General features: G+C 46.2%; 1 protein-coding gene across 2 annotated transcripts in view; it reads right to left on the bottom strand.

The window, feature by feature from the left end:
* Positions 1-25000, bottom strand: part of adamtsl3 (ADAMTS-like 3) — a 106609-nt gene that overhangs the window by 37380 nt on the left and 44229 nt on the right. For both annotated transcript variants that reach the window (XM_076287344.1, XM_076287345.1), the window contains exons 4-11: positions 19807-19934; positions 15652-15697; positions 14182-14418; positions 10965-11091; positions 4751-4825; positions 1633-1790; positions 513-624; positions 1-97 (exon numbers count right to left, since the gene is read on the bottom strand). The exon at positions 1-97 is cut by the window's left edge and continues 42 nt beyond it. In XM_076287344.1, the coding sequence (XP_076143459.1) occupies positions 1-97; positions 513-624; positions 1633-1790; positions 4751-4825; positions 10965-11091; positions 14182-14418; positions 15652-15697; positions 19807-19934 (980 nt within the window). The remainder of the gene's footprint in view (positions 98-512; positions 625-1632; positions 1791-4750; positions 4826-10964; positions 11092-14181; positions 14419-15651; positions 15698-19806; positions 19935-25000) is intronic.

The raw sequence follows: 25000 nt of genomic DNA, 5'->3' as shown, positions 1-25000 counted from the left end.
TTGGGCTTGGTGTTCTCAGGGTAACTCTCACAGTGGTGCTCGGGCAGGACTTTATGGGAGCGGATGTCCACGCAGTCAGCCGAGTTGAGCTGGTAGCCTGGCGTTCACAACATGTCATTGAGAGTTAGGTATAGGACAAGAAGAAGCACAAATCAAATTATAAGGTTCCATCTACGTTCTGAGTAGTTCTGAGATATTGAGCTTTAAAGTCTTAGAATTCCATACAGTTATACTGATAAGTGGAACAAACCTCTTTAGATATAATGTCCAAAAATGCATAACTACAAGAAACACCTTACCTCATCTTCTTAAGGTGTCACAGAATAAGAATATGTCAATAACTCAATTTTGACAAAATATGTCAGATAGAACCTTATAATTGTAAGGGGACAAAATATTAACACTGAATGGTGTCACCCTCAAATATCTGCTATATAAAATACTATAAAACTGAGTCATTTTTTGGGCAAGTGCAATTTTCTCAGGGGAAGTGCTTTTTGAGAAGTACCCACCGCCTCCGCAGGTCACTGAACAGGGGAAGAAGTCTGTCTCTCTCCACTGATAGCGAATGGGCTGGTAGGACATAAACTGCAGCATGGTGTCTCTCGGAGCCGCATACTTCACCTGCAGACAGGGCAGACTGTTTAAGCGCCATCAATCTCTCTCAGTGTGGCCGCCCTGGATGCTTCATTGTCCTTGTGTACACAGCATTCAATCAAAAACACAGTTGTTTGGACAGACCTCGATGCCAACCCAAACCACTGTAATCCTTTCGCGACAACATTCAGTCCTCATGTAATCAAACACTGGACACAGTCGTTTTTTAATGTGGTTCCATCCAAATTAATAATTTCAACATCAATAATGGCATTACTCAAAGATGAGAAACAAGGCCGTTCCCATAAGCCAATGATGTTTTCAAAGCCAATAACGTTTGAAGTTAGAGGACATGTGGAGCGGTTTCTTGGCTAAAACAGGCCGGTCCAAATCCTAAATGCCATGACATCACTTGTTCCACACAAAAGACGGCATCTTGCGTCTGTCGTCAGATATCCAGCGGTCTTAACCTGCTCATAATGATGCTTGCTGAGGCCGTGGTGGCGTGCATGGGGCTCTAATTTGCTGCAGAAGTGCGTCATCTTAAATTAGCACAATCCTGTGATGACACCGACGGCTTGCCAGGGATATTTATTCTGCGCGCTTGTGTGGCCATAAGTGCTTTGAAATTGCTTGGGAGTTCATATGTACTCTGTGAGAGTATAGAGTTACATAAAAGCCTGTGTAGCAGAAACGGGAACATATCACAAACATATTTACAGCACGGAGAATTGATGCACTGAACACCAACGAGAGCAAAGTTATTGAGAGGCTGCAAAACACACTGCCTGTGCTGTGCCATATTTTAAAGAAGGAGCTCTTGGCTCAATAACAGATGGGTCTAAAACTAAACAGCCTTGTCAGGGCCTGGAAATAAATGCCGCAAATATTGTTTAAAATACTGCCATACATTTTCCATTCCATGGCATGCCTTTTATTTCGCTTGCTCTTGGCCTACCTCCCCCCAGCCCTTCCCACTCTTCGCGCAGTTGAAATATGCCCCTCCACCTGTTGGAGCCCGTGGCTAGCACTCACTTTGATGGTGAAGTCGGCTGCCAGGGGCCCGGGGCTGCGCAGCGTCTGCCTGTCTGGGCCACGCTGGAACTCCACGCTGGTGTTTCCCAGGACATGCCATCCCGGAACGCTCAGGACCTGCTCCTCCCGCCTCCCCTGGACTGTCTGCGCCTCCACAACTGAAACACACAGAGAGGGGGGGTTAAAGGGGTTGAGGGAAGAGGGGTCAGCATCCAGCCTGGTGACCAGGTCCCTAGTGAAAATGAAAGAGCCACATATCTTTCTTTTTAAGGAAAATGCTACATCAGCATCTGGTGATAGCATTCATTAGGAAAAAGCCAAAAGGAATGTCCACATGAAGAAATAAGTGTAGCTTTAACATTCATATTAAAGGTTTATATTTATTAATGCTGAAAGCTTAAGCATATTCTGTCAAACAATCCACGGACAAACATATTTTGTGCACATTTGTGTTTTAGGCTTAGTGAGATCATAAATTAGTTAGAGCGTGTTTTGAAAAAATATTTTTTAACAGCATGAAACCAACATGTCATTGTGTATCCGAGTCATTTTCTGTTTGCAAACCGCTGTGCTAAAATGAATAACAGAGTGAACTGTTCGAGAGATTCATTAACATTCCAAAAAATCTGCAGTCTTCCCAGTATTAATCACTGGAGAATCAACAAGGGAGTGTTATGAATTAGCACGACCAAACATGCAAATAAAAACATTTAGCTGCCTGAAGGTGATGTTGCATAAACCTTGCATGTGGCAATCATTCAAAATGAGAAGTGTCACTGGACTAAATAATTGAATACTCCAAAAATAATCACCTTCAGCTGTGTGGTTACACATCGATGGACATTTTTCCTGTCACATTTAACGTTTGTTTAGCTTTCCTTTCCCTCACATGTGTGATTCTGAGATAAACAGTTTTGCTGACGAAGACTATCAAACCGTTCCCAGAAAACATAGCTCCCATTAAAATGATAGAGTGACTAACATTTCAACAAATGCATGATATGTTTTCAAAATGGCTGGGAGTGCACAATAATTTCAGAAACTATGTTACAATTTGGAATTTCACAACTTGAACCAATTAAGACATGTTGTATGCTGCCATGCCATGCAAAAAGCCATTCATAATTCAAATGGCTGCGAAATAACTCCATTAAGGCTGGTCTAAGGGGAAATATGATTATATATTTTCTTAATAGCTTCTGAAAATATTTAGTTTTTGCAGAGTTCATGAACTTATGTCCACAGTACTGGAAAAGGGAAAAAGACCTGTTTTCTTTCGTTTTTTGTGTGTTTTTTACCCGCTTCAAACTTTCATACAATACTCTTCTGCTCTAGCATATGGCTAGTCTCTTTATTATCTGGTATAGCAATTTTAAGGTCACTCAAAATCCAACCTTTTTTCAGAACGCTTGACAAGACAAACATCTCATGGATCGCCTGGAGCACATTAAAAGTGACGGCTGCCACCAGCGGTGTGGACAGACGGTCCCATGTGAGCAAGACGCTGAGGGGCGTCAGTCTGCTCAACACGTGGGTCTCCCGGACGGGCGCAGGGCGGTCACTGGAGCCCATCTCTCATCTCTCCTGTCTGGGACAGGACGCCCCTAATATAGACCCTTACCCCTCCAGCCCTCACCCCCTCCCCTGTCCATAGGTCTCAGTTCTGGGCCTCTGCTCCAGACCCAGCAAAACCCCTTCTTGCTCCCTGAATATCATAGCACTTGCACACTGACCACCACAATGCACAGCGTATAAATCTGACATGTTAGGAGAGTGGTAAAAAGCCAGAAAAAAAAATCTCCTATCTAGCCTCCTCCTCATGGACGGATTATGAACTTTCGGGCCCCTGCGCTCAGATGTATTAAGGGCCCCACACTAATTGTCGCATATGTAGGAGGGGGTTCTTCCCCAGAACACTTTTAATTTGTTTGATGTGATTTCCTGTATTCTGGTGCATTTTGGGGATGGCCAATACTTTAATTCAATCAGATTCATAGCCTACATCCTGATTTGTTGATATTGAGGCAATGATTCCATGGAAAGACTTGGGCTTCAGGACCCCCTGACCCCTTGGGCCCCTGGGCCTTGGCCCGGTAGGCCTGTGCAGTGATCCATCCCTGCTCCTCCTGGCTGTTACTGTTCCTTCCCAAAACAGCTTGTGCACTCACAGAGATGAGAAAAGACTGTGCAATAATAATGTGCAACACTCCAAGTGCAGATTTAAAGGTTGAGTAGTTAAAGAGCCATACAAGGTTAGCTAAATAATATCAAGTGCACCGACGTGGGAGAGACGGCGAGTCTCCAGCGGCCGTACGGAGCTCTGTGCAAAGACTGCACAGCGAGGGCTTCCTCTATAAATCAGGATGGCAGCCTACCTGCCAAGCTCCCCACCGCATGTCAGACAGAGGAGCGGACGGAGAGTGAGCCTGAACGAAAGTGACAGAGGATGGAGTGAGCGCGGGGCCGGCCGGCGCGACACAAAAGGACGGACTGTGGAACAGAACAAAGGTGGCGGTGGCGACGGTGGGAGAGCGCGAGTGAGAGGAAGAGAGCCCGTGCAGTCGGGCGCTATTTATGTCCGGGCTTTAACCTCATTTAATGACGGCTTTGTTTGTCTTGCAAGTGATCCTTTCCTGAAAAAGAGATCTGTACCTGAGAATTTACTGCCGCTCTAACGCAGAGGAAAAGCCATTCAGCTCTAATAGGAGCCGAATGTTAAACGACATTGTCAGGACCACTTAAAAACTCGGGCCTCTCCAAAAATACATCTTACCCAGATACGCCGGGGTGGGGGGGGGAGGGGGGTCTGGAGGAAACACACGAGGATCTATCTCTCACACGTATTTCACATGATTTAATAAAGAGGAAACTAGTTCTATTCTCCAAGTGAGCCATGGTGGAAAGCAGTGATGTGCTTTCAGCATGGTGAACTTTTCACCCCGGGGAGGGTTTCTGCTCAGCACAGGTTGATTTTTTCAGGGTTAACTGAGGGGCTGACTGCTCACGGTCTCCGCTTGGATAGCTGATATTTTTGAGGCAAGGCAGGGGAGGGGGGGGGGGGGGGGGCTGGGGTGGGTGGGGGAGTGAAAGGTAGTGATGGCGGGGGAGTTCTACTCACTGATGACATCAGGTCCCTTGGCTGTAATCCTCAGGTTCCGGCTTCCTAGAGGAATTTCAATGACGGTCTTGACGGCTGTAAATTGAAGCACAAACAAGAGAGAGACCTTAGGTGATGATGCACACACTTCCTGACTGTTACTCGCCACCCCGAACTAAAACCTCTGTCACCAATGTGAGAAAAGGGGAAAAAAGGTCCTCTTCAAATGTTTAAAGGCATTTCCCTTTATTCACATGTCCATATCTGCATAAGATGCTAACAGTGGCTGCTAAGAGTACTCATTGTGATTTTTTTATACTGTATATCTATCTGTGAGGAGCATTTGGGTAAATGAAGGAGTGGGGCAGCGAAGGCGGCCAAAGGCAGATAAAGAAAACAGGGTCCAGAGTTTCAACTCGAGAGGGCCATTTGGGCCAAGCTACAGACTAGGCGCCTGTGTGTGTTTGTGCGTGTGTGTGTGTGTGTGTGTGTGTGTGTGTGTGTGTGTGTGTGTGTGTGTGTAATATATCACATTCGTCAAGGGCCAGTGGTGCATTACTGGGCTTGGCTCTTGAATAGTAAAGATCCTGAAGTGGTGCTCGAGGTGTGACTGGCAGGTGATAAAACTTGATCTGAAAAGTATAAGCAGCTCGTAACGCTCCTGCTAATGGTGCTTCTTATGTGGCCACCCAACACAACTGTCGCTCCCATTCACCCCCTCCCAACTCAAACACTCACACAAACATACACACACATACACACAGACAACCCTAAAGCAAGGCCGACCTGACAGATTCATGGACTACAGAAAGTCAGGGAATGGTCATAGTCTAGAGTATGATAGCAGGACAGTCTTTCTCTTTCTTTCTTTTTCTTTCTTTCTTTCTTTCTTTCTTTCTTTCTCTTTCTCTCTCTCTTGCACACACACACACACACACACACACACACACACACACACACACACACACACACACACACACACACACACACACACACACTGGGGCATGCAGCATGCTGAAATTAAAAATTGCTTTTGGAGTGCTTGTCTCACGCTTGAGCGACTCTCGGAGCTGTGAGCCAAGTGAGGGGAGTGCGGTGTTGGCTGTCTGCAGAGCGGCCTTCAGGCCCAGGGAGCAGCAGACTAATTGTGATCTCTCCGCTCTCGTCTCGGACGCTCGGATGCGAGGCAGAGGGCGCGGCGTGCCAGGAATGCTGGAGCGGAACGCAGAACGCTGCGGCTTCGCTCAGCCTTCCCCGCACCTAAAACGCATCTCAGCCGCCATCCAGCCGCACCCTCAACCAACCCCGCCACCCCTACTACCCCCCACCCCACACCCTGACCCCCCACCCACCGACAGGCCCAGGCGCAGGAACACACTGAAGTCTGTCTGACTTAGGATGGTCCTTGCCAGCACTCAACCCGTTTTAAACCCGGCTGATCCACCGAGTTGCCAAGAGGATAAGGCTTTTAGAGTGTTCTTGTGTTTCGTCCCCTCGCCCCCCACCCAAAGACATCCGTTAGCGTGATGGACCACATAACTCTTCCTTTCCCAGGATACGAGGTGACAAGCGAGTAGGGTTTGTTTAATGAAGCATTTTGGAGGCTTTTTGGAAAGTTGGCCGTTTTCCACCCCACGAGAAACAGTCCTGGATTTCGTTCTGGAGTCGGACAGCAGAGCAAGGTCCAGAGTGGATGTAGGATTAGCCATGCCTATTTTCTGTTTTGTTTTAAAGAGAAGCCTCTCTGGAAATTTATGAAGCAAACATAATTTGGAGAAGATGCATGTCAGAGCTGCAACACATCAAGCTGTCCCTCAGCATGTGTGCGACTCGTCCTGGTTCATCTTTTCCTCATTCGGAGTGTAATTGATTTAGCACCTGAGACAAGACAGCAAAAATTTTACAGGGCATCTGCACACAATAAGGCGGCATTCTGGTTAATCATCCCAGATGTATTTTAAACAGCAGTGCAAAGTATGTAACATCACATCTTTTTCCGGATACTTTAAACGGATGAGTCAAAACAACTGATGGGTCAACCCAACTGGGACTATGGTGAGGCTATTGAAGCACATATGCAAAATGTATCAATTAAATTTTAAAATATGACTCACCCTGCTATAAAACTCACAAAAATATGTTGCTAGCCTAGGACTATAATAAAAACTATAGATTTGAGCAAAGGACCACTGGAATCCATATGTTGTGGATAATGTATAGTCTCTACGTCAATCTAGAGAAATAAATCCAGACAGGACGAACAGAACCGTAATGCACAGCTTATTATATGATTTTCTTGCCAAAGCGATAAAAGACTTCTCTACAAAATATGTCTTTTTTATGATTCTGTTGCTGTTTCCTGGCTTCTACTGAGAAAAAAAAAATAGTTCTCCATGAAAACAGAACTTTCAGGTTTCAGGTGTTGCATAGCAATGCAATACTTTCTGACATACTGTAGGTTAAAATACATTTCCATTACTGTACAGTATGTGATTGGAGAATGACATGGAAGATGTGAATCACTAGTACAAAATCTGTTTGCAGTGACATTAGTCATTACTCATTTTGATATCATTGATATAATTTATTTCATACGATATCAGACTCACTGAGATCACTATTTTAATTCTATGGAACTTTCTGAAGAGCCATACAATAAACTGTAATAGTCCTTACAGCAATACTGTGAGATGACTGATGATTGGAGCTTATATAATGTGCTGTTAGTCGCTTTACAGGAAGAAACCATCCAAACAGGCAGAATCAGTGGACTGGCCCGTCTGAAACAGAGAGGCCCTCTCTAGTATGCCCCTTGGAATAGTGTAGCCAGTCACAGATCAGTTGACATTTACGATGCAGAGGCGCTGCCATTATTTTCAAACTGGTTCAGTCCATGGAAAAGAAGAGGCCATGTCCAAATGCAACTGATGTCCAACTACATTCCTATCCTATGCCAGGTTGGATTTGTGAAGCTGGCCGACTTGAGTTACAGCAGGAATTTAAACAAAGATGGCATTGGTGGAAGGAGGAAACAAAAAAAGAAAGGAGGTTTCAGAGTTGAACAATTCTGTTTAGGTTTGCGGGGCTAAACCTGCTTCCTCTGTCCTACTTTGCTTGTGCTTTGTGTTTGTAAACAAGGCTTGCGATGTGCGTTATTCTCGGCTTAGACATATGCTCTGCAGAGGATGGCGTGGGCTGACACATCCTTGAAAAACAAGATGCTTAAATCTGCATATCATGTCCTGTTTCAAACTTTTGTATTTGGGGATTTTTTTCGAGGCAACAAAAAGAAAAGCTTAAAATAAGATTAACTCTGTGAAAAGTTTAATGCTAATTATTTATAATTTTTGCTTTTATGAGCATGGAAAATGCAATCTAATAGAATATTCAACTGCAGCCTGCATATTTATGCACTTTCACATTCTACCTGCAGTTGTTGTGCCCTGTTCACCAAGGCAATTTCTTTGACAACCTTATCCGTTAATCCAAAGAGGTGAAAAAAAATCTTCAAGATGGAGTCCATTAGTCATGGCTGTCTTCAGTTCTCTTATTATACAGTACCTGCTGAAGTCAGGGAATTGTGCGAGAAGCAAAGCTTTATAGGTCAGGGACTGTTCAGATCTAGACCTGCCGACACCCCTAATAGAAGCAGAGAGCGATGGGCCTGCGGTTGCCTATTTAGACAAGTGGAGCTGAGATTTTAAGATTTGAGATTTTGAGATTTGCCACTGAGAACAGATACCTCTGGGCTCTAGATATGGCTGGAAGCAGCACCATCTGTGTGGTTTACGCAGAATATTTTAGTACAAGGCGAGAGGTTTATAGAAAGGTTGAGTGTTAACGCTATTTTCCGATGCATGAGGGCCCTACAGTACTTCTTCCTCTGAATATGGGCAGAGTCTTTCAACAATTAAGTCGAGTTGGAAGGGGGCCAGCGTCTATGGTGCCCCCCAAAAAATAATTACTTTTGGAAACGTATTCGGCAAAATCTTGGGATTTATGAGTGCAATGAAAGAAGTGAGACTCCAGTTTTAAGCTCGTCAGCTGTCACCGACAAAATAGTCTTTCCAAACATAGAGGAGAAATGCCACATAATTAGTTTTTACACTGATCATAATTGGGCTGATACGAGAGGAAATTAGCTGTGAGTTCACTTCAGGGCTTACTTTTCCATGCAGCCGTGGAGCAAACCCTGGAGGCAGGCGTGATTAATGGATACTAGAACACAAAACGCAAAGACGCCGGAGGAAAACAAAAGTCAACTATAAACCCTCGGTCCTGTGCTGCATGTCCTCTCTCTCTCGTTCCCTCTCTTTCTTTCCATCTCTGTCTCCCTTTCTTGCAGCCGGTATGCAGGGCTCCTCCGATCCTGACAGGAATGGGCCGGAACTGCCAGCAGCTCATTAGGAGGTTTACTGCATATTAATAACGAGAAGGGCAAGAAAGCAACCAGGAATCCGGACTATCATCCAGAAAAATAACAGCTTGGAGAGCGCGGCCTATCTGATTACCGGAGTTACATGCGGTCGCCTGGTGCCAGCTCTGCTATGGGACTTAAAGGAAGCCGGCATGTCATCACTGCACACGGTGAATTATTAGGTAGGCGGCCTTTATTAGAGTGAGCGTAACGTGCTTGGATTGAGTTACTCCGAGATTTGGTTAAACAGGCTCTTAAAGTGAATGGCATGATGCTGTGAAAATGCCTGCGACTGCCACTCTGAAACAAAAGTTCTAGTCTTTCTTCGTCTTTGAGCGCTTTGTTCCATGGGGAATTTGGATGAGGTAAATGACTGGCGCGCAACTGCCAGCCACAGACGCACCGATGCTGGAGAGTCTGGGGCTCTCCAAAAACAATATAAAGTTCTATTTCCACTATATAACATTTGAGCACATCCCCATTTACAGGTTGGCACTGAGGCAGGCTTATGCATACACCACTGCAAGTGCATTTAGAGGCACTATTTTAGCTATCATAGATGGTGTGAGTACAGAAAACCAGCAGGTCACCTAATTATTATAGGTGTGCCTCACAAGGGAAGAAATACAATTAGGCAGTCGCACCCTCTTGTACAATGTTCTTGTTCATAGTAACGACAATAATACTAAAACGAGGCCTTAAATTCAAAACCCATTAAATGGAATATTGTAGTGTTTTACTTTAGGACCAACAGGACACATTACAATTTGGCAACAAACTTTAAGCACTCAATGATTTTTTTTTTCCTTTTCCAAAACTTACATCATGAAACTATTTATAAAATAATTTATAAAAAGCAACAGTAAATCATGTGTGAATGTTGAACCCACATAAATCCCAGACCAATAAACAAAAGATGTCTGCACAGACAGAGACTGCTTCACAAAAAAAAAAATCATATTTGGAGTTCTTGAGGAGCATCCAGTACCGCATGGCACCGGTAACCTCTGAAAACGAGACCAAGGATGTTCACTCTCGGAATGCTAACTGTGTGCGCTGGCAGTCTGACTGCTGGAGACATGTCCTTCATTAGGCAGCTGTGGAGAGGGCCTTGCCGGGCCCTGGAGATGTTCTGGGAAACGCTGAAGGTCTTTTTGAAGCAGCCCTCCCCCTGACCTGGAGCAGCGCTGTCAGGCCTTCAAAACTTGAGTACAGTAACAAATAGTTACCAGATAAATACAAAGCGCCCCAAAGTCAATACCACGGGGCTTTCTGTGGCTTTGTGCAAAAATGAAAACAGTCATGTCCAAACCATCATGGTTCTTGAGAAATCTGGATGGACTTAATTTTTTAAAACAATTTACAAACTTCAAATGCTCCTACAAGAACTGTTGCAATTATGCTCCGAGTTTAGTGCCTCGGACAAATACTCCAAGTACTTTTTTTTTTAAAAGTGCACTGCACAAAAAATAAAACTGATGGCGGCCAAAAGGAATTTTTATCTACGCATTAACTTTTATGATTAAAACTGCATTGAAAAAAAAACAAAACAAAGCATTTTGCTCAGTGTGAGTGTTCACAGGACAGCCCAGTCTGTATGCAGCCCAGGCCAGATGGAATGCAGAGGGGCTTGTGTTCACAGTGCTGTGCGGGCCATGGCAATAACAGCGTGGCTATGGCCAAGCAACGGAGTCTGTCTACAAAGGCCCTGACAGCCTAAACAGGTGCCAAAAGGCCAGCAAGTGGGTGCTGTGTGTGTGGAAGGAGCGGTGAAGAGAGTGGGTCGCTACCAGCGTGGGGGTGATATGGTGTACCTACGTTCGTCCGGTGAGACGTGCGACAGGGTCTGGCCTCGGACCAGCCGGCAGGTGGATCCGTCGCCGGCGCAGACTCCGCAGTTGTCCTCCTTGGCGTTGCTCCCAAGCTGTCGATCACATCCCACCTCCTGCCAACAGCAACAGAGAGGGAAGAGGTGGTGGTGGGAATCGCACTGACACAGCACACAAACACTCTGCTTCTGCTTTCTGCTTGTTTTCCGATCTCTCTTGCTCGCCGCTCCATCACCAGCGCACAACGTCATACAAATGTGCCCAGGCTGGTGAGAGACTACATACAGTACATAGCCTCATTCTGTCAGAATGAGGAACCGAGTGAGGAGCCGGTCTCCAGGCTCATCCATCAAAGACAATATCATTGCACGGCTCTTTTCCGGCACACCTCCGGCAGGCAGGCAGGCAGGCAGGCACGCAGGCAGGCACAGCGCAGATGTGAGCCAAGGAGTGCCCCATGCCAAACTCCACTTCAGTGGCACGGAGCACAGCCTCATTCTGAAGGACACTTCACATTTGGATTGGATTGCAGTGTATTACCTGCATGATAGTAATGTTGATGTATTAAGAGTCTGACAGAAACAATACTATTATGTCTCTTTTTGGTCTACAAAATTCACTATGCAAGTACAAATTTTTACCAAAAAATAGGAATAGTTATGTGCGAATAAGATGTGACTACATACTGTAGCTGGCTGCATGATTTTAACATGTATGCCTCTATAATGACATCTTTTACTCCTGCCCATAAAGTTTGTGTGATATAATTCTGCACTCATGCATTAACCTTTCATTTCTCTCGGCTATGTACTCGGGGAAAATCTCCATCGCAATGGCAGAGCTAAAATGGAAGTGGGACGGAAAAGCAGCTGCCAAGTGAAAAGCTCAGCAGGGAAAACAAAGGCACTGCATTCCCTGGGACGGAGACAGCCGCTAAAGGCTTTTCCCACTCGCCTGCCGCTGCACCTGTTTTCAAGCTATGGCCAGGTACGGGGCTGTTCCACTGATGTGGGAGTGGAATGTCTGCCCGCTTACTGTGCTTTAGATCATACTTAGTTTTATTCATCTCTCTCTCTCTCTCTCGCTCTCTCTCTCTCTCTCTTCCTTTCTTCTGAATGATATCCCTGGAGAGTATCTACAGAGGCACCTGTGATTCAATTCATTCAGCAAGGATTTAACCCATTTTTTCGAGGGGTGGGGTGGAGGGAGGGTGGGGGCGGTGGGTAGTGAACGCACCTCCGCCTCTCCCCATCTCACTCGGCTCGCACGGCATACTGCTGTGCGCTTCCCCCAGAATCTGCCACCTACGGGAGGAATGCGGCCAAGATTCACAGCAGAACGTCAAGGCTAAAAAAACAGCACACACTTCCCAATGCCATGGGAAAGGCAGCCAGCAAAAACAAACAGCCTAGCAATAACCGGTAGCTCCGGTAAACAGGCACATGTAAACAGTCAGGGATCATTTAGGGCCATTATCCTAATGACCTGGGACTCTGGTCGAATTAGACACAGCACAATGCAACCAGAGAGAGAGAGCTGGTATGACATGGCACTGGGCAAAATTACCATTCAAATTTCGGGATTTTGATATTCTACCTCTGTTCCGGAACTGAGAGGCCGGGTCACAGCGAAAATGACCCTCGCCACTGCATGGAATTATGAGATTAGGATTACAGTGGGACAATACGGTGGATTGTTTCATGACAAACACAGGTCAAGGCCAATGAAGAGGGAAAGTCACTACTTGATGTGGTGATCCTTGAGTCAAAAAGTATCAGTGACATGATAATAGCCCATAGACATGAGCAGAGGGCCGATCCCCCTAATTATGAAGTGGTGGTTGGCCTTCCGAAAGCATGTATTTGTATTGGAAATTCATGTCAAAATCCTGACAACCTTCCAATGAAAGAGGAAGAGTAATTATCCTCCCATTCCAGGAAGCAGTAGCAGCAGCCCTTTTGTGAATGCTGGGCCTTGTGCGTGTATCGCTGCTGAAGCTGGAGTCATGGTCAGCTGGAAACCCAACCCAGACTCTGGGCATCGGCCCGCCTAACCTTCCCTCCGCCCCACCCCGAGCCCAGTCCAGTCCAGCCGGCTCCTTGGCCCCCTCTCTCTCTAAGGAATGCAGGACCCCTTCAGGGAGTTGCACACACACACACACACACACACATGTGCTTGCACGAGTGCACACACACAGACACACACACACACATACAGACACAAACACAGACACAGACACACACAAATGTATGTGCCTGAATGCATGCACACACACACATACACACACACACACACACACACACACACACACACACACAAACACACAGAGACACCATATGGAAAATAAGGTCTGCTCGGGTCAGACTGCTTTCACCGCCGATGCCTGCCCGCCTCAGCTCTTCCAGATCTCAAGGCCGCACTGCACCCGAGACCACCCCAATCACCAAAAGCACTGATATCTAAATAAGCGCGGGCTGATGGAGAGCTTCATCTGTCTAGTGCACAGGAGTTGGCAGGGCGCACACATTCATTCCTCTGCAGTGGAGCTGCTTCCAGCAGGGCAGACTGCACTAAATATAGGCTCCGGGGGCTTTGGATGGGTGACACTGACTGGAGGAATTTTTCCATGTTTAAGATTATTATTTCATTATCTTCTCATTTTTAGGTGCATGGTTTCTCCCAGGCTGGCTACTGCGGATTGTTCGGTTATGTCCAAGGAGAACATCTTGGACGGGGGAGCAGAAGGCCCTGGTGTGTACAGTAAGTGCCGCTCGTGGGCCTCGGGTTTAATAGAGATTGATAGCATGACACGGGAAGATGACTTCAGGGACTGGAGCTGGCGTTCAAGGAGGATAAACGCTTTCACACACACACACACACACACACACACACACACACACACACACACACACACGCTCTTAACCAGACAGCACAAGACTATACTGTATATTCACACTCCCCAGTGGTGAAGTGTGTGTGTGTGTGTGTGTGTGTGTGTGTGTGTGTGTGTGTGTGTGTGTGTGTGTGTGTGTGTGTGTGTGTGTGGAATCTTGGCACATGGAAATAAGGGATCTACTGTGTGAATCACACATTGAGATATTTATAGAGAACCTTATCACCTCATCATTACAGTACAATGAATTACTACATGATGCATAATACCTATTTTCACTCCAGCTAGCAATGTTCTGCATCTACTGAATTACCTGGCAGATCCCGCTGATGCACATGTCGAAAGAGTCCGTTTGACAGCGCGTGCCGTCAAGAACCTTGGGCGCCAGCTCCAGCACCAGGCTCTTGCCCCGCGCCTGGCACTTGAGGGCACAAGGCGCGACCGGGTCGTTGATGACGGGCACCCACTCATGAGCTTGGCCCTGGTACTTGATGTCGTTATGTGCCGAGCACTGCTGGGCTCGGAAGTCCCCCGACTCCTTTGGGCAGTCCTGCAAGAGAGAGGTAGTGGTTTGAGATGATCATTCACTGCCAGTCTTAGTTTCCCACAGCAACACAGTTCATCCTAAAGCAGCTATGAACACTCTACCGAGCACATTGCTTATCTAACCAAGTGTTTTATCAAAAAATCTAGTTGGTATTGTTTGTAGTATGAAAATAATTTGACTTAATTTAGAGTTTCATTCATTTTAACATGTCTCATCATGAAAACAAGCAAATTTGGCTGCCAGTGCAAGGCAATTTGTCTTGATAAGACACCTTAAAATCAGTCAAACTCTTATTAAATTAAGTCAAAATGATCTTACAAGAGAGCGCTAGGTAAGTGTCTTTATACTAAAAACAATAGCAACTAGATCTTAATGTAAGATTAATAACATTATGATTTAACATAACATTTTATTTTGTGCACTGTGCCCAAATGAATGAGTCGGCGGAGATGGGACAGTTCCAAAACAGCGAGCGTCTGTCACTCAAACTCTCGTTTGGGCATCTGGATATCTCACAGATGGCAATCTTAATCAGTGCTCCACTGTCCATGGCAGGGCCTTTAAACTTTTGCTTCTAATCAATGGGCCGCAATCAACCGCGGAGGCCCCACATGCCTGTTTGACGAAGCTCAAGTGGCCTTGATTGAGACAAGGCCTTATGCGATAGAGTAATTCATAATGACATATCTTCATCTCTGGGTCAATCATGGAATAAACAGAAATTGGCTTAACTCAAAAGCAAACCCCATCAATGCCAATTCAGTGTTGTGTGGGGGGAAAAGAAATATCTCACTAGCACTGAGTCCATCTTCTTGACTGAATTGTTATAAATATTATGCTGGGAAGCTTTCCCACACGCTTTGATGGAAATCATGGTTGGTCTACAATAAAACCAGATGAAACCACTTCAAGGGTACAAAAGCACATCGCCCTTTGATTAAAATAGCGTGAGAGTGACAGCGGACCTCTTGCTCCTCGAAATAGACCCCGTGCAAATAAGGGTGGTCAGTTATACAATGGGGGATGACATTAGTGGGGCAGTTTCCCTTTCTATTCATTTAGAGTGCAGGCAAATGGTGCAGATTTGCCATATGGTAACCCACAGAGTTGTAAAAATAGCCTCGGAAAATGGGCTGCTCCTCTCATCACAGTACATATTCTAATATAAAATGAACTATAACTACAGCCTATAGCCAGACATCCAGGGCATATGTGATAAAGGTTTGCTGAACTTACCATATTGCTGCACGTTCTGTACCGGATATTTCTGCCTTCACAGTTTCTGTAATAGAGGTGAATATAAAATGGTGTCAGCGTTCACAAAGCCTCCAGTAGTTTCTCCTGAGTGTCTTTTCATCAGATTTCACTCACAGGACTCCATTTATCAGGTTAACACATCACTGGGGCTCAGACATTGGAAGTGTGATACCCGTTCCATAAACTGTCAGCGCTCAGGCCTTTCCTGCTACCCACTAGAGTAGACTGTGTGAAATGTGGCCTGCAACATCTATTCACAGCAAGATGGCTACCTACCAGCCCTTGGTAATAATAAGCAGAACCACAATGGAAGAGCAGGTACTATTGCCGTGTGAAGCTAAACCCCATGCTATGTGTCCCAGAACAAAACATCCCTTTGAGCACACACATGCACACTGGTGTGTTCGTGTTGGAAACCATACCCGGACCAGGACTCAGTAATCGTTCAGCAATCCAGCAAAGGAAAACAACTGCACGCAGCAGTGCTAGCCGGTCAACCGTTCTGGAGTAAATACATGAGTTTTGTCTTCAATTATGCAATGGGAACAGGAAGACTACACTAATGCCATTCAGCTGCCTCCAAAGTCCAAACAAGCACTGTGACAATGTAGGAATGCTTCCCAATAAATGAGGCAATTAATAGCTTCAAGATCCATAAATCATTCAAACACATGGTAAGCCAACACCACCACACAGCTTTAAGAAAACTATGATTTCAGTGGTCTTAGAAAATGTCTAAAGGCTTTCTTGGGTGTTTTTCTTTTCCTTGGGTCTCGCAGTTGTGTGTATACATCATAAAACCGATGGACGCCCCCTGGAGGGTGACTCAAGATGGAGCAAATAGGTTTTGCAACGACAAAATATTATCATATCTCATCCTATGGCGACGCGCACAGTTGTGCGACCGCAGCGACTATCCAGTGTGTGCGTTTTATAGGCGAGCAGCTCCGTTCTTGGCCACGGCCTCTGACAGATATAGTGATCCCCCCTCGCTGTATGTTGCTGGAGTGGGGAATCGGAGCACTTCCAAGTAGCTGCTGTGAGGGACATGATGTGGGGCAGTAACCAGATCACAGGGGAACTGGGCACGCTGGACTCTGGCTCCAAGAGCAACACTAGGCAAAGACATACTCTGAATTCCCCCTTCCTGTTGTGACTAGAGCTTGTGTAAGGCTATGCGCTTTTTTTTGTTCTTTCTTTCTCAAAAAGATTAGGACGGGCTTAAAGTGCCCCTTCTATCTTGCTGCTACCCGGCTCTCCTGAAGATTAGCAGATGGTTTTCAGTGTAGGCTAAATCCCAGCACCTGTCTTCGCAACAGCTCAGTGAACATGAGCAGGTGTCTTGGCTAGAGCCGAGAGAAGCTGCATGAGTGTGTGCTATGAATCACGGTGGACCTTTTGGCTTTACAATCTCATAATCAACCGCAGAATCACTTCCAGATCTCCCCATAATCAGGGGAGGGCAATCAACAACTTACAATTTGACCGAGTACACAGACAGGCCTATACGTGCTGCCCATCACAGACAGGCCTCTAAGTGCTGCCCATCTATGGGAAACAAGCAGAGATAGAGAGTGACTGTTGTTCCCATTCATCCTTTGACATTCATGCAGGAAATGAGAAAAATGTCTTCATCCAATAGCAATAATGATAATCTTATCCCAAGGCTACTTTATCACTACTTCATACTTACAATAATCCTTGTTGCAATAAACATTTTAAATACAAACTGCAAAGACATGATGCAACTGATAGCTACTAAGTACTGGAGTGATAAATCTGGTGCAATGAGCTCTTATCTAATGTGCTTTTAAGTGGACAGGGAGGCCTGCTGTGCGCTTTGCACAGGCACATCTGTAACTGGTAAAGAAACCTGAGACCCCCACTGTGCAAACGTCTTCACGCACAGGAAACATTCAATTGGAAAACAATGATTCCAATTTGACAGGGCCGAGCCGTAAAGACGGCCCTAATGAGACTCCAACGATCGACGGAGCCACGATGCCCCCCGGTTTGAGTTTCAAGCCGTAACTGGGTGCAGCGGGGCTACCAGGCGCACAATTAGCCCCGGCTAAGCTGTGCCATTCTCTTTATGTGCGTTTTATATTTGCCCAATAAAAAGCTCATTACTGCAGGCCTGGCGATCGTCCTTCCCCCGACGTTATCAGGCGATGCACAGAGCATGTTATTTTCAGCAGTGGAAAAGGCCATAAAAAGCCATGCCAAAGGAGAACACATGCCAACAGAGTACAGGGGATGTGAAATTATACATGTATGGCACCAGCTTCCAGTGTTGAAAAGATAGGTGCAGCAGACGCAGTGTGTGATCCAGACACACAGTGGAATAAATGGGACTGGTGCAGAAGCCAGACTCTGGAGGATTAGCAGATGATCTGATTTATCGCCACAAGTTCACATGTTTCTGTGGAGCACTCCAGACAGAGTGGGATGTTAGTCTGACCTTGGGATCCTTCTTTGTTTTAATTTTCCGCCTCACTGTCCTCATTTTGGACTACAAGATTCCTCAACAAGGTGTGCCGGCAGCATGATGCTGTCCCCATAGCACATAAATAATCTTGGTTAACACGCTTAATGCTGGTAAGCACTCGGTGACTGGAACCACTTAACATCTTATTGAGTTTCCTCTTGAAATATACAATCACATGTACACAATGCTTATTTTCTGTGGAATGAGCCACTTCCTCTATCTCTTAACTCATTATCCGATCTGCATGATGTAGCCAGATTTCGTTTTCTACATGGCCTCAGCATCTTCCTTTGGGAATACTAAGGAAGGTCCATGACTTATTTTCCATGATGTCTCCCTAATGGTGGAAATGTTTTTTTTCCCAATGGTGGATTTGACATAAAACAGGGAGGTGCTTCTTCACATCAGAACGCATGCCAGGGACAACATCAGAATATTATGAGACACTGAGCACTGAGTGATGGATATCTGTAAGAGTACGTATGATTATGGCAATCATGGCTAGGAGGAAAGACATCGATCAACTGAAAAGCAAACAGTAACATCAGTTATCCTACAGTGTATGCTTCAGTTATAATCTACATCGTACCGAGGGGAAATTAAATTTAACATTAAGTTCTGTCTGATTGCAGAATAAAAATGATAGGCATTTGAATATCTTGCAATGGACTTTTGCAGAGAGGACAATCTTATATTTCATGTTTGATTCATTTATGAGAAAAAATTTAACCATGCTGAGAAATGATTGAATCTGCTGTTTCTATGCCATTGGCATTTCTGACTTTTCAGGTCATTAATTTTTTGAGACCTTCTCCTATGTTACTTAAATGTCCTTTGTTAACAAGCCACAAGCCAATGTCCTTTGTTAACTAGCCATTTCTGTGTGACATTGGAGAAATTATTTTTCATTAGAGGGGACTAAACAAAACATTGAAGGCCATTTGGCCATGTCCTCTTTTCAACTTTTCATTTTGAGATTTATTAAAAGTTTGCACCCAACCAATATATTGAAGTCTTTTCAGTGACCTGAGGTTTGCTCAAGGTCTTGGACACAGCTGTGTAGTTATGTTGTGCTTGTGAGTGAATGTCTTTCTGCATGTGTTTGTGTGTGTATGTGTGTTTTTGAGTGTTTGTGTGTGTGGGTATGTGTGCCTTTGTGTGTGTGTGTGTGTGTGTGTGTGTGTGTGTGTGTGTGTGTGTGTGTGTGTGTGTGTGTGTGTGTGTGTGTGAAAGTGAGAGGGGGAGAGATAGAGAGGGGGAGAGAGAGAGTAGCGTGTGTGTGTGTGTGTGTGTGTGTGTGTGTGTGTGTGTATGTGTGAGTGTGAAAGTGAGAGGGGGAGAGATAGAGAGGGGGAGAGAGAGAGTGGCGTGTGTGTGTGTGTGTGTGTGTGTGTGTGTGTGTGTGTGTGCATGTGTGTGTGTGTACAGAGAAAATGAGATAGAGAAAGTGTGTGGTGTGTGTGTCCATGTGTGTGTGAGGGAGAGAGAAAGAGTGTGCGAGAGAGAGAATGAGTAAGTGAGTGAATGTGTGTGTGTGTGTGTGTCTGTCTGTGAGTGTGGGTGTCTATGTGTGTGTGTGTGTCTGTGTCTGTGCATCTGCAGAGAGGGATCGGCATGTTGATGAGGTAGCCGGCGCGTGACCTGACCCTCCGTTCAGACATCTGCGTAGAGAGTAGGAGGCCCCGCCTCCACAGGTGCGAGAGCACTCGCTCCAGGTGCCCCAGGCATCCCAGCCAGCATCCCTGTCCTCGTCTGACCGCGTGGTCCTGGAGGCCTGGAAGGGACACACAGAGCGGAGAGGTCCATGAACATCATCATCTTCACTTAGCTCACCGCATCCTCCCTCTCTGTCTCCCTCATCCCAACGTGACATCACTTTTCAACTATGATGAAAACAATGTGGTCTTTACGGCGTGCGTGAAACACTCAGCCAACGCTCTTTGGAAATAAGGGCGCTGAGACGCAGGACGTGTCTACCGCCATGTGGTGATGACATTGGAAAAGTCCAAGGTTTGTTAAATTGAATTAAAAGTAGTACAGTACCTCAGTTTAATCTCTGAACATCAACATATAAAAAGTTAATAAGTGTATGAAACTGCATGAGAGGAATTTTAAACAATCTTCTGTTTCTCTTTATTTGGGATCTATCCTATGTTGAATATATCTGGCACAAATATCGCACAGAAATAGAATGGAGGTTTATTTTCATGTAAAAGGGTGAAAAGTTGATAAGTCAAAGGAGCAAGAGGTCACTTGTGCATCAGTATCACAAGTAATGTTTAGCTTGCTGTGATCTGGTTAATGGCTAAAAATAATTTGGTATGCTGTAGGTTTTAGTATGTGTTGGCAGGACTTCACTCTTTTAATGGAGACATATTTTCCTTCAGTAGGGGTTCAACATTCTGTGGTACTGAAAATACATTTTGAGGCGGTAACAAATTCTTCCTTTAAATACTCTTTAAATGTAAAGCAAGATATTATTCTAAATCAGTGAAAAAGGCATTGAGGTTGTGCAAGTGCTCTCTGGAGAAACACCCAAAATGACATACATATGTTTCATTAGCACAGAAGTCCCTTTTGAAAACTTGTGATAAGGTATTGATTACCTTGGCAAGGCTGCCTGATTTTAATGCACAACATATCTGATTTCCTGACTAACTCAATTCCATCCCGGGGCCATCGGGAAACAATGCTGGATCATAGATGAAGACAATATTCACCTTTCAGACAGGATATGCATTTCTAGTGTGCAAAAAGGCATTTCTCTGTAATGACAGTCGCTTTCAAAGCCGGGTCAATGTGGCAAAGGAGAGCTTTAGTCTTTTCTCCGCATCCGCATAGTCTGGCAGAGATGACTGCATCCTCGGTATGAGAAACAGGCCATTTCCCAAGGAATACTGGCAACGTTAGACACCATTTATCGTCAAAAGTTTTGGCTTGTGTGTGTGACAAGTAGGGAAAAAGTGATCCTATTGTAAACACACAGAAAGACACACATACACCACCACCCCCTCCCCCCTGTAGAAATTGTCTGAATCATGTCACTTTTTAAAAGTTTCCTGTGTCCAAACAGGCCGCCAGACATATTGGATTTGCAACAAAAAAATCTAATTAGTCAACTAAATGGGCTTTATGGCAAGCAAGACCCATCATTCCAGGGACAGACACAAGTCGTTTAATGTAGCTATCAGCGTCTTAGTCTCAGTCAGAAAAACCTCCTCTCGTGCTAACACCTATGCCCCAGTACCAGTCATCTACACTGCAGAGCTGACATGAGGAGCTGGTTCAGAGAGAGAGGAGCCCGAAGCCCATCAATTATGCAGTAGTGTAGTAGTCGACTCTTTGTTGGATTCTTCTCACCAAATGCAAAGCATCAGGGGGCGGAGAGGTGAGGGAAGCCTGGAAAAGGCCCCTTGGATGAACCGCGCCGCAGCAGGTTGAGCCCCCCCGAGCTAATTGGAACCCACTCCGCAGGTTTGCAGCGCGACTGCAGCGCGCGTATCAGGAATACCAATCAGATGGTGATATGAAGAACTACACTGTTCAGCCACTTACAAGTCAATCCATAACAGAGGGGGGTGGGGGGGATTTGGTGTGTGTGTGTGTGTGTGTGGGGGGGGGGTTCAGCCACTTTGAGCCTTCTGTACTCCAGGGGCCTGGCTGGCTTTATCTTTCCCAGGTTCTGCATATCTTCGAGCAGAACAGTCAGGCGCGAGAAACGAGGCTTTCCTGGCGCCCTCTCCCCCCAAAATAGGAAAGTTGGCCAGGCTTTTATGTGTGATGTCAGCAGCCCCTGAGATGCCAGGGAGAAAATCGGATGCTCTAGTACGCTCTATTACAGAGAACGGAGAGAGAGACATGGCACGGAGAGATGAAAGAATCAAATGGACAGAAAAGAAAAAAGAAAGAAAAAGAAAGTGAGTGATGGGAATGAAGTAGGATTGAAAGCCTACCTTGGAGGGAAAGTTTTCTTTTTCTAAAAAGCTGCATTTCTCTCTGTACTGTATGTCTGTGAATGGAAATCGATTTACTTTCAATTGTGCAGCCTGTTATTCCTGGACGTGGCTGGTGGACGGAGGCATTTCTTGCGGCCTCATCCAAATTGCTTGCACAGGAAAAACACTAATTCCTCTGACAGCATTATTTATGCTTGGTCACCAACATTAACATTAGCCGTGCTCCCTCCGCGCTTGCATCGACTCCGTTTAATGCGGGCGCGGGAGCCTTCAGAAACCCCTGACCTTGAGCAGAACCGAGGAGGGAGTGTTGCACAAAAACATTCCCCCTTCTCTCGCTCTCTCTCTCTCTCTCCCTCGCTCTCTCTCTCTCTCCCTCTCCACTCCTGGTACGTCGATGGAAGCCTGCGCTCTGGTGCGCCTGTGGGAGAGGTGGAGGTGCAGCCTTGCTCACACATGGCTGAGCTTCACTCGGCCGATGAAAACTAACGGGATCGACTTCAACTTCTCTCTCTCTCTCTCTCTCTCTCTCTCGATTTGGCACTCGTCTCGAACCCGACTCTCAGGGTCCCGGCATCGGGGACGGGGCCGTTCCTCTTCGGTTGCCCCGAAATCAGCTGAGCCTGACAGTAAGCAATAACCACACACCGGGGTAGACGGAGTCCCGTCCAATGATTTTTGGCCAGAGCCTTTATGTACATTCTCCCATCGAGAGTGCCGTGCGAGGCGAAAGAATCAGCTGCGTGCCCATAGACGAGTCAGCGTCGGAGCCCGTAAAAACATAATTACATGCCCTGGGTAGAGAGCTCACTCAGCGGCCGTACCTACTGCCGCACACGCACACACACATACACACATCTCCTTATTATGTTATGGGAGGTGTGTGTGCCAGAGAGTGTGGTGATGGAAGAGAGCAGGACACAGGCTACACACTCGCTCACCCCTGGGCTGAGCGTTTCAGGAAAACAAGGGCTCTTGCATCACTTATTTGTTCTGATTTTCCTGGAGGCCCCTCAAGATAAAGGGCTTCTGCTCCTCCCTGCTCTCTGCTCTGTGTTGTCAAACTGCACTGGAGTTTACATGACACCATAATTGCTGACAGGAATGATACCATTGTGGTTGAACGTGTCGAAGAACATTTGTACTTTTGAATGTGTCAAGCAAATATGTGCACTTGCATGTCAATGTTTACGTGCACATACAAGACCTTCGTGTGTTTGCGTGCAAGCTTCAGAGTATGTGTGTGTGTGTGTGTGTGTGTGTGTGTGTGTGTGTGTGTGTGTGTCTGTGAGCGCGAGAGGAGAGAAAGGGAGTGCGTGGGTGAGTGCATTTGCGTGTGTCCGGCCGGGTGCGAGTGCATTTCTGCTCCTTAATTCCATAACTTGGACGGCCGTCAGGGAAACCCGACACCCACCGCTACAGCCTGCTAGTTATAAAAGCCTGTTAATACCTGCCAATGAAAATAGGCCTGCAGCAGTGGACGCTGCTACGATTTCGCCTGGTTAGCCTCTCCTCTCGACAGCGAAAGCCCAGGGAGCTGACGAACGCCATGTCTCCCCCGCTGGGTGGAGTCACTTCCAGACTCCAGTCTGCTGTCTCGCGACGTGACTAACCACATCATCCAGGTGCCAGGGCGGCGCCCCCCCACTGAACTCAATCCATCCGCGCTGTCACTCAGAGCCTGTCTCTCTTATCACCCTCCACTCTTAGTTCGGCATCCAGGAGCTCCTGCTGCAGTGCACCTCCGCGCCTGTTGTTGTTGTTACAACGCACATGGCTTAGAGAAGAACCGAAGGCTGTTCTCGTGATAAAAATGAGGCATTTTCTGTGTGTGTGTGTGTGTGTGTGTGTGTGTGTGTGTGTGTATGTGTGTGTGTGTGTGTGTGTGTGTGTGAGAGAGAGAGACAGAGTATGTGTGTGTGTGTGTGTGTGTGTGTGTGTGTTGTGCTCACGTTAATGCGGGCCTGTCTGGGGTTGATTCATAAGGCTGTCTGGCCATGTGCAGGGGCTCATTAGATGTCATTAGACTCATTCCCTGCGTGATTGCAACTGAGCCGAGTCCCCCTTGGCCAGGTCAGGGACCGTCTGCAATGTGCACGGACGACACCAAAACGAGCACAAGCACACAAGCAGCCACTCTGAGCACAAAGAGACAGTTATGCCCCGCAAATGCGTAGTATTGGTGATTAATTGAGGCGTGTGTACGCCCGGGTGTGGCAGGGACTATTGCATGGAGTTGAAACTCCGGGTAAACATTAGGAAAATAAGGCGCGCTGCTTTCAACACCACGGCCTGATGCGTACCATACACACACATTAAAAGGCCATGAGGAACCAAGCGAGACGGGCTGGTGGTGTTGCGTCAACGCAAATTATTCTGCACCCAATCCTCGGCAATTTCAGGGCACAAGTGCAGGACCTGCACACTATATAAAAATCATGTGTTGCAACACGTCCAACACCCTTTCAGCGGCTGGCTCTCTCTCTGTCCGTGAGGTAAAAACCGAAGGAGCTGGGCGCCTGTGGAGCCAAAGCAAGGGCCATGTAAAGACGTGTGAGTCACAAAACCCACAATCCTCATGAGAACCCATTACAGAGGCACTCGGGGGAGCACAGTGAAAATTTGAGAGAGAGAGAGAGAGAAGGAATCAGAGGCTATTCCCTTGGCGGTGACAGACACCAGCGGGCTGTTTTCTGTCACAACGGGGCACCCTCAAATAAGAGTGTAATTACCCTTAAGAGAGGACTTCGGAGAGCTGTCCCTTTAGTGCTAAATTGGCCTTCCTCGATTCTTTTTTTCTGGCAAAATGGGTCAGGCTACTTTCTTTTTTTTTTTCAGGTCAGGACGTGCCACCAAAGGTTCGGACTTCACACTTTAACTGCCT

This window comes from Alosa pseudoharengus, unplaced genomic scaffold, assembly GCF_046254945.1.
Source record: "Alosa pseudoharengus isolate Yale_2024_CS ecotype anadromous, Long Island Sound unplaced genomic scaffold, YU_APseudo_1.1 YU_APseudo_1.1_scf_16, whole genome shotgun sequence".
Lineage (NCBI taxonomy): Eukaryota > Metazoa > Chordata > Actinopteri > Clupeiformes > Clupeidae > Alosa > Alosa pseudoharengus.
Note: the sequence above shows the minus strand (reverse complement) of the source record. Positions and strands in the feature narration are given on the sequence as shown.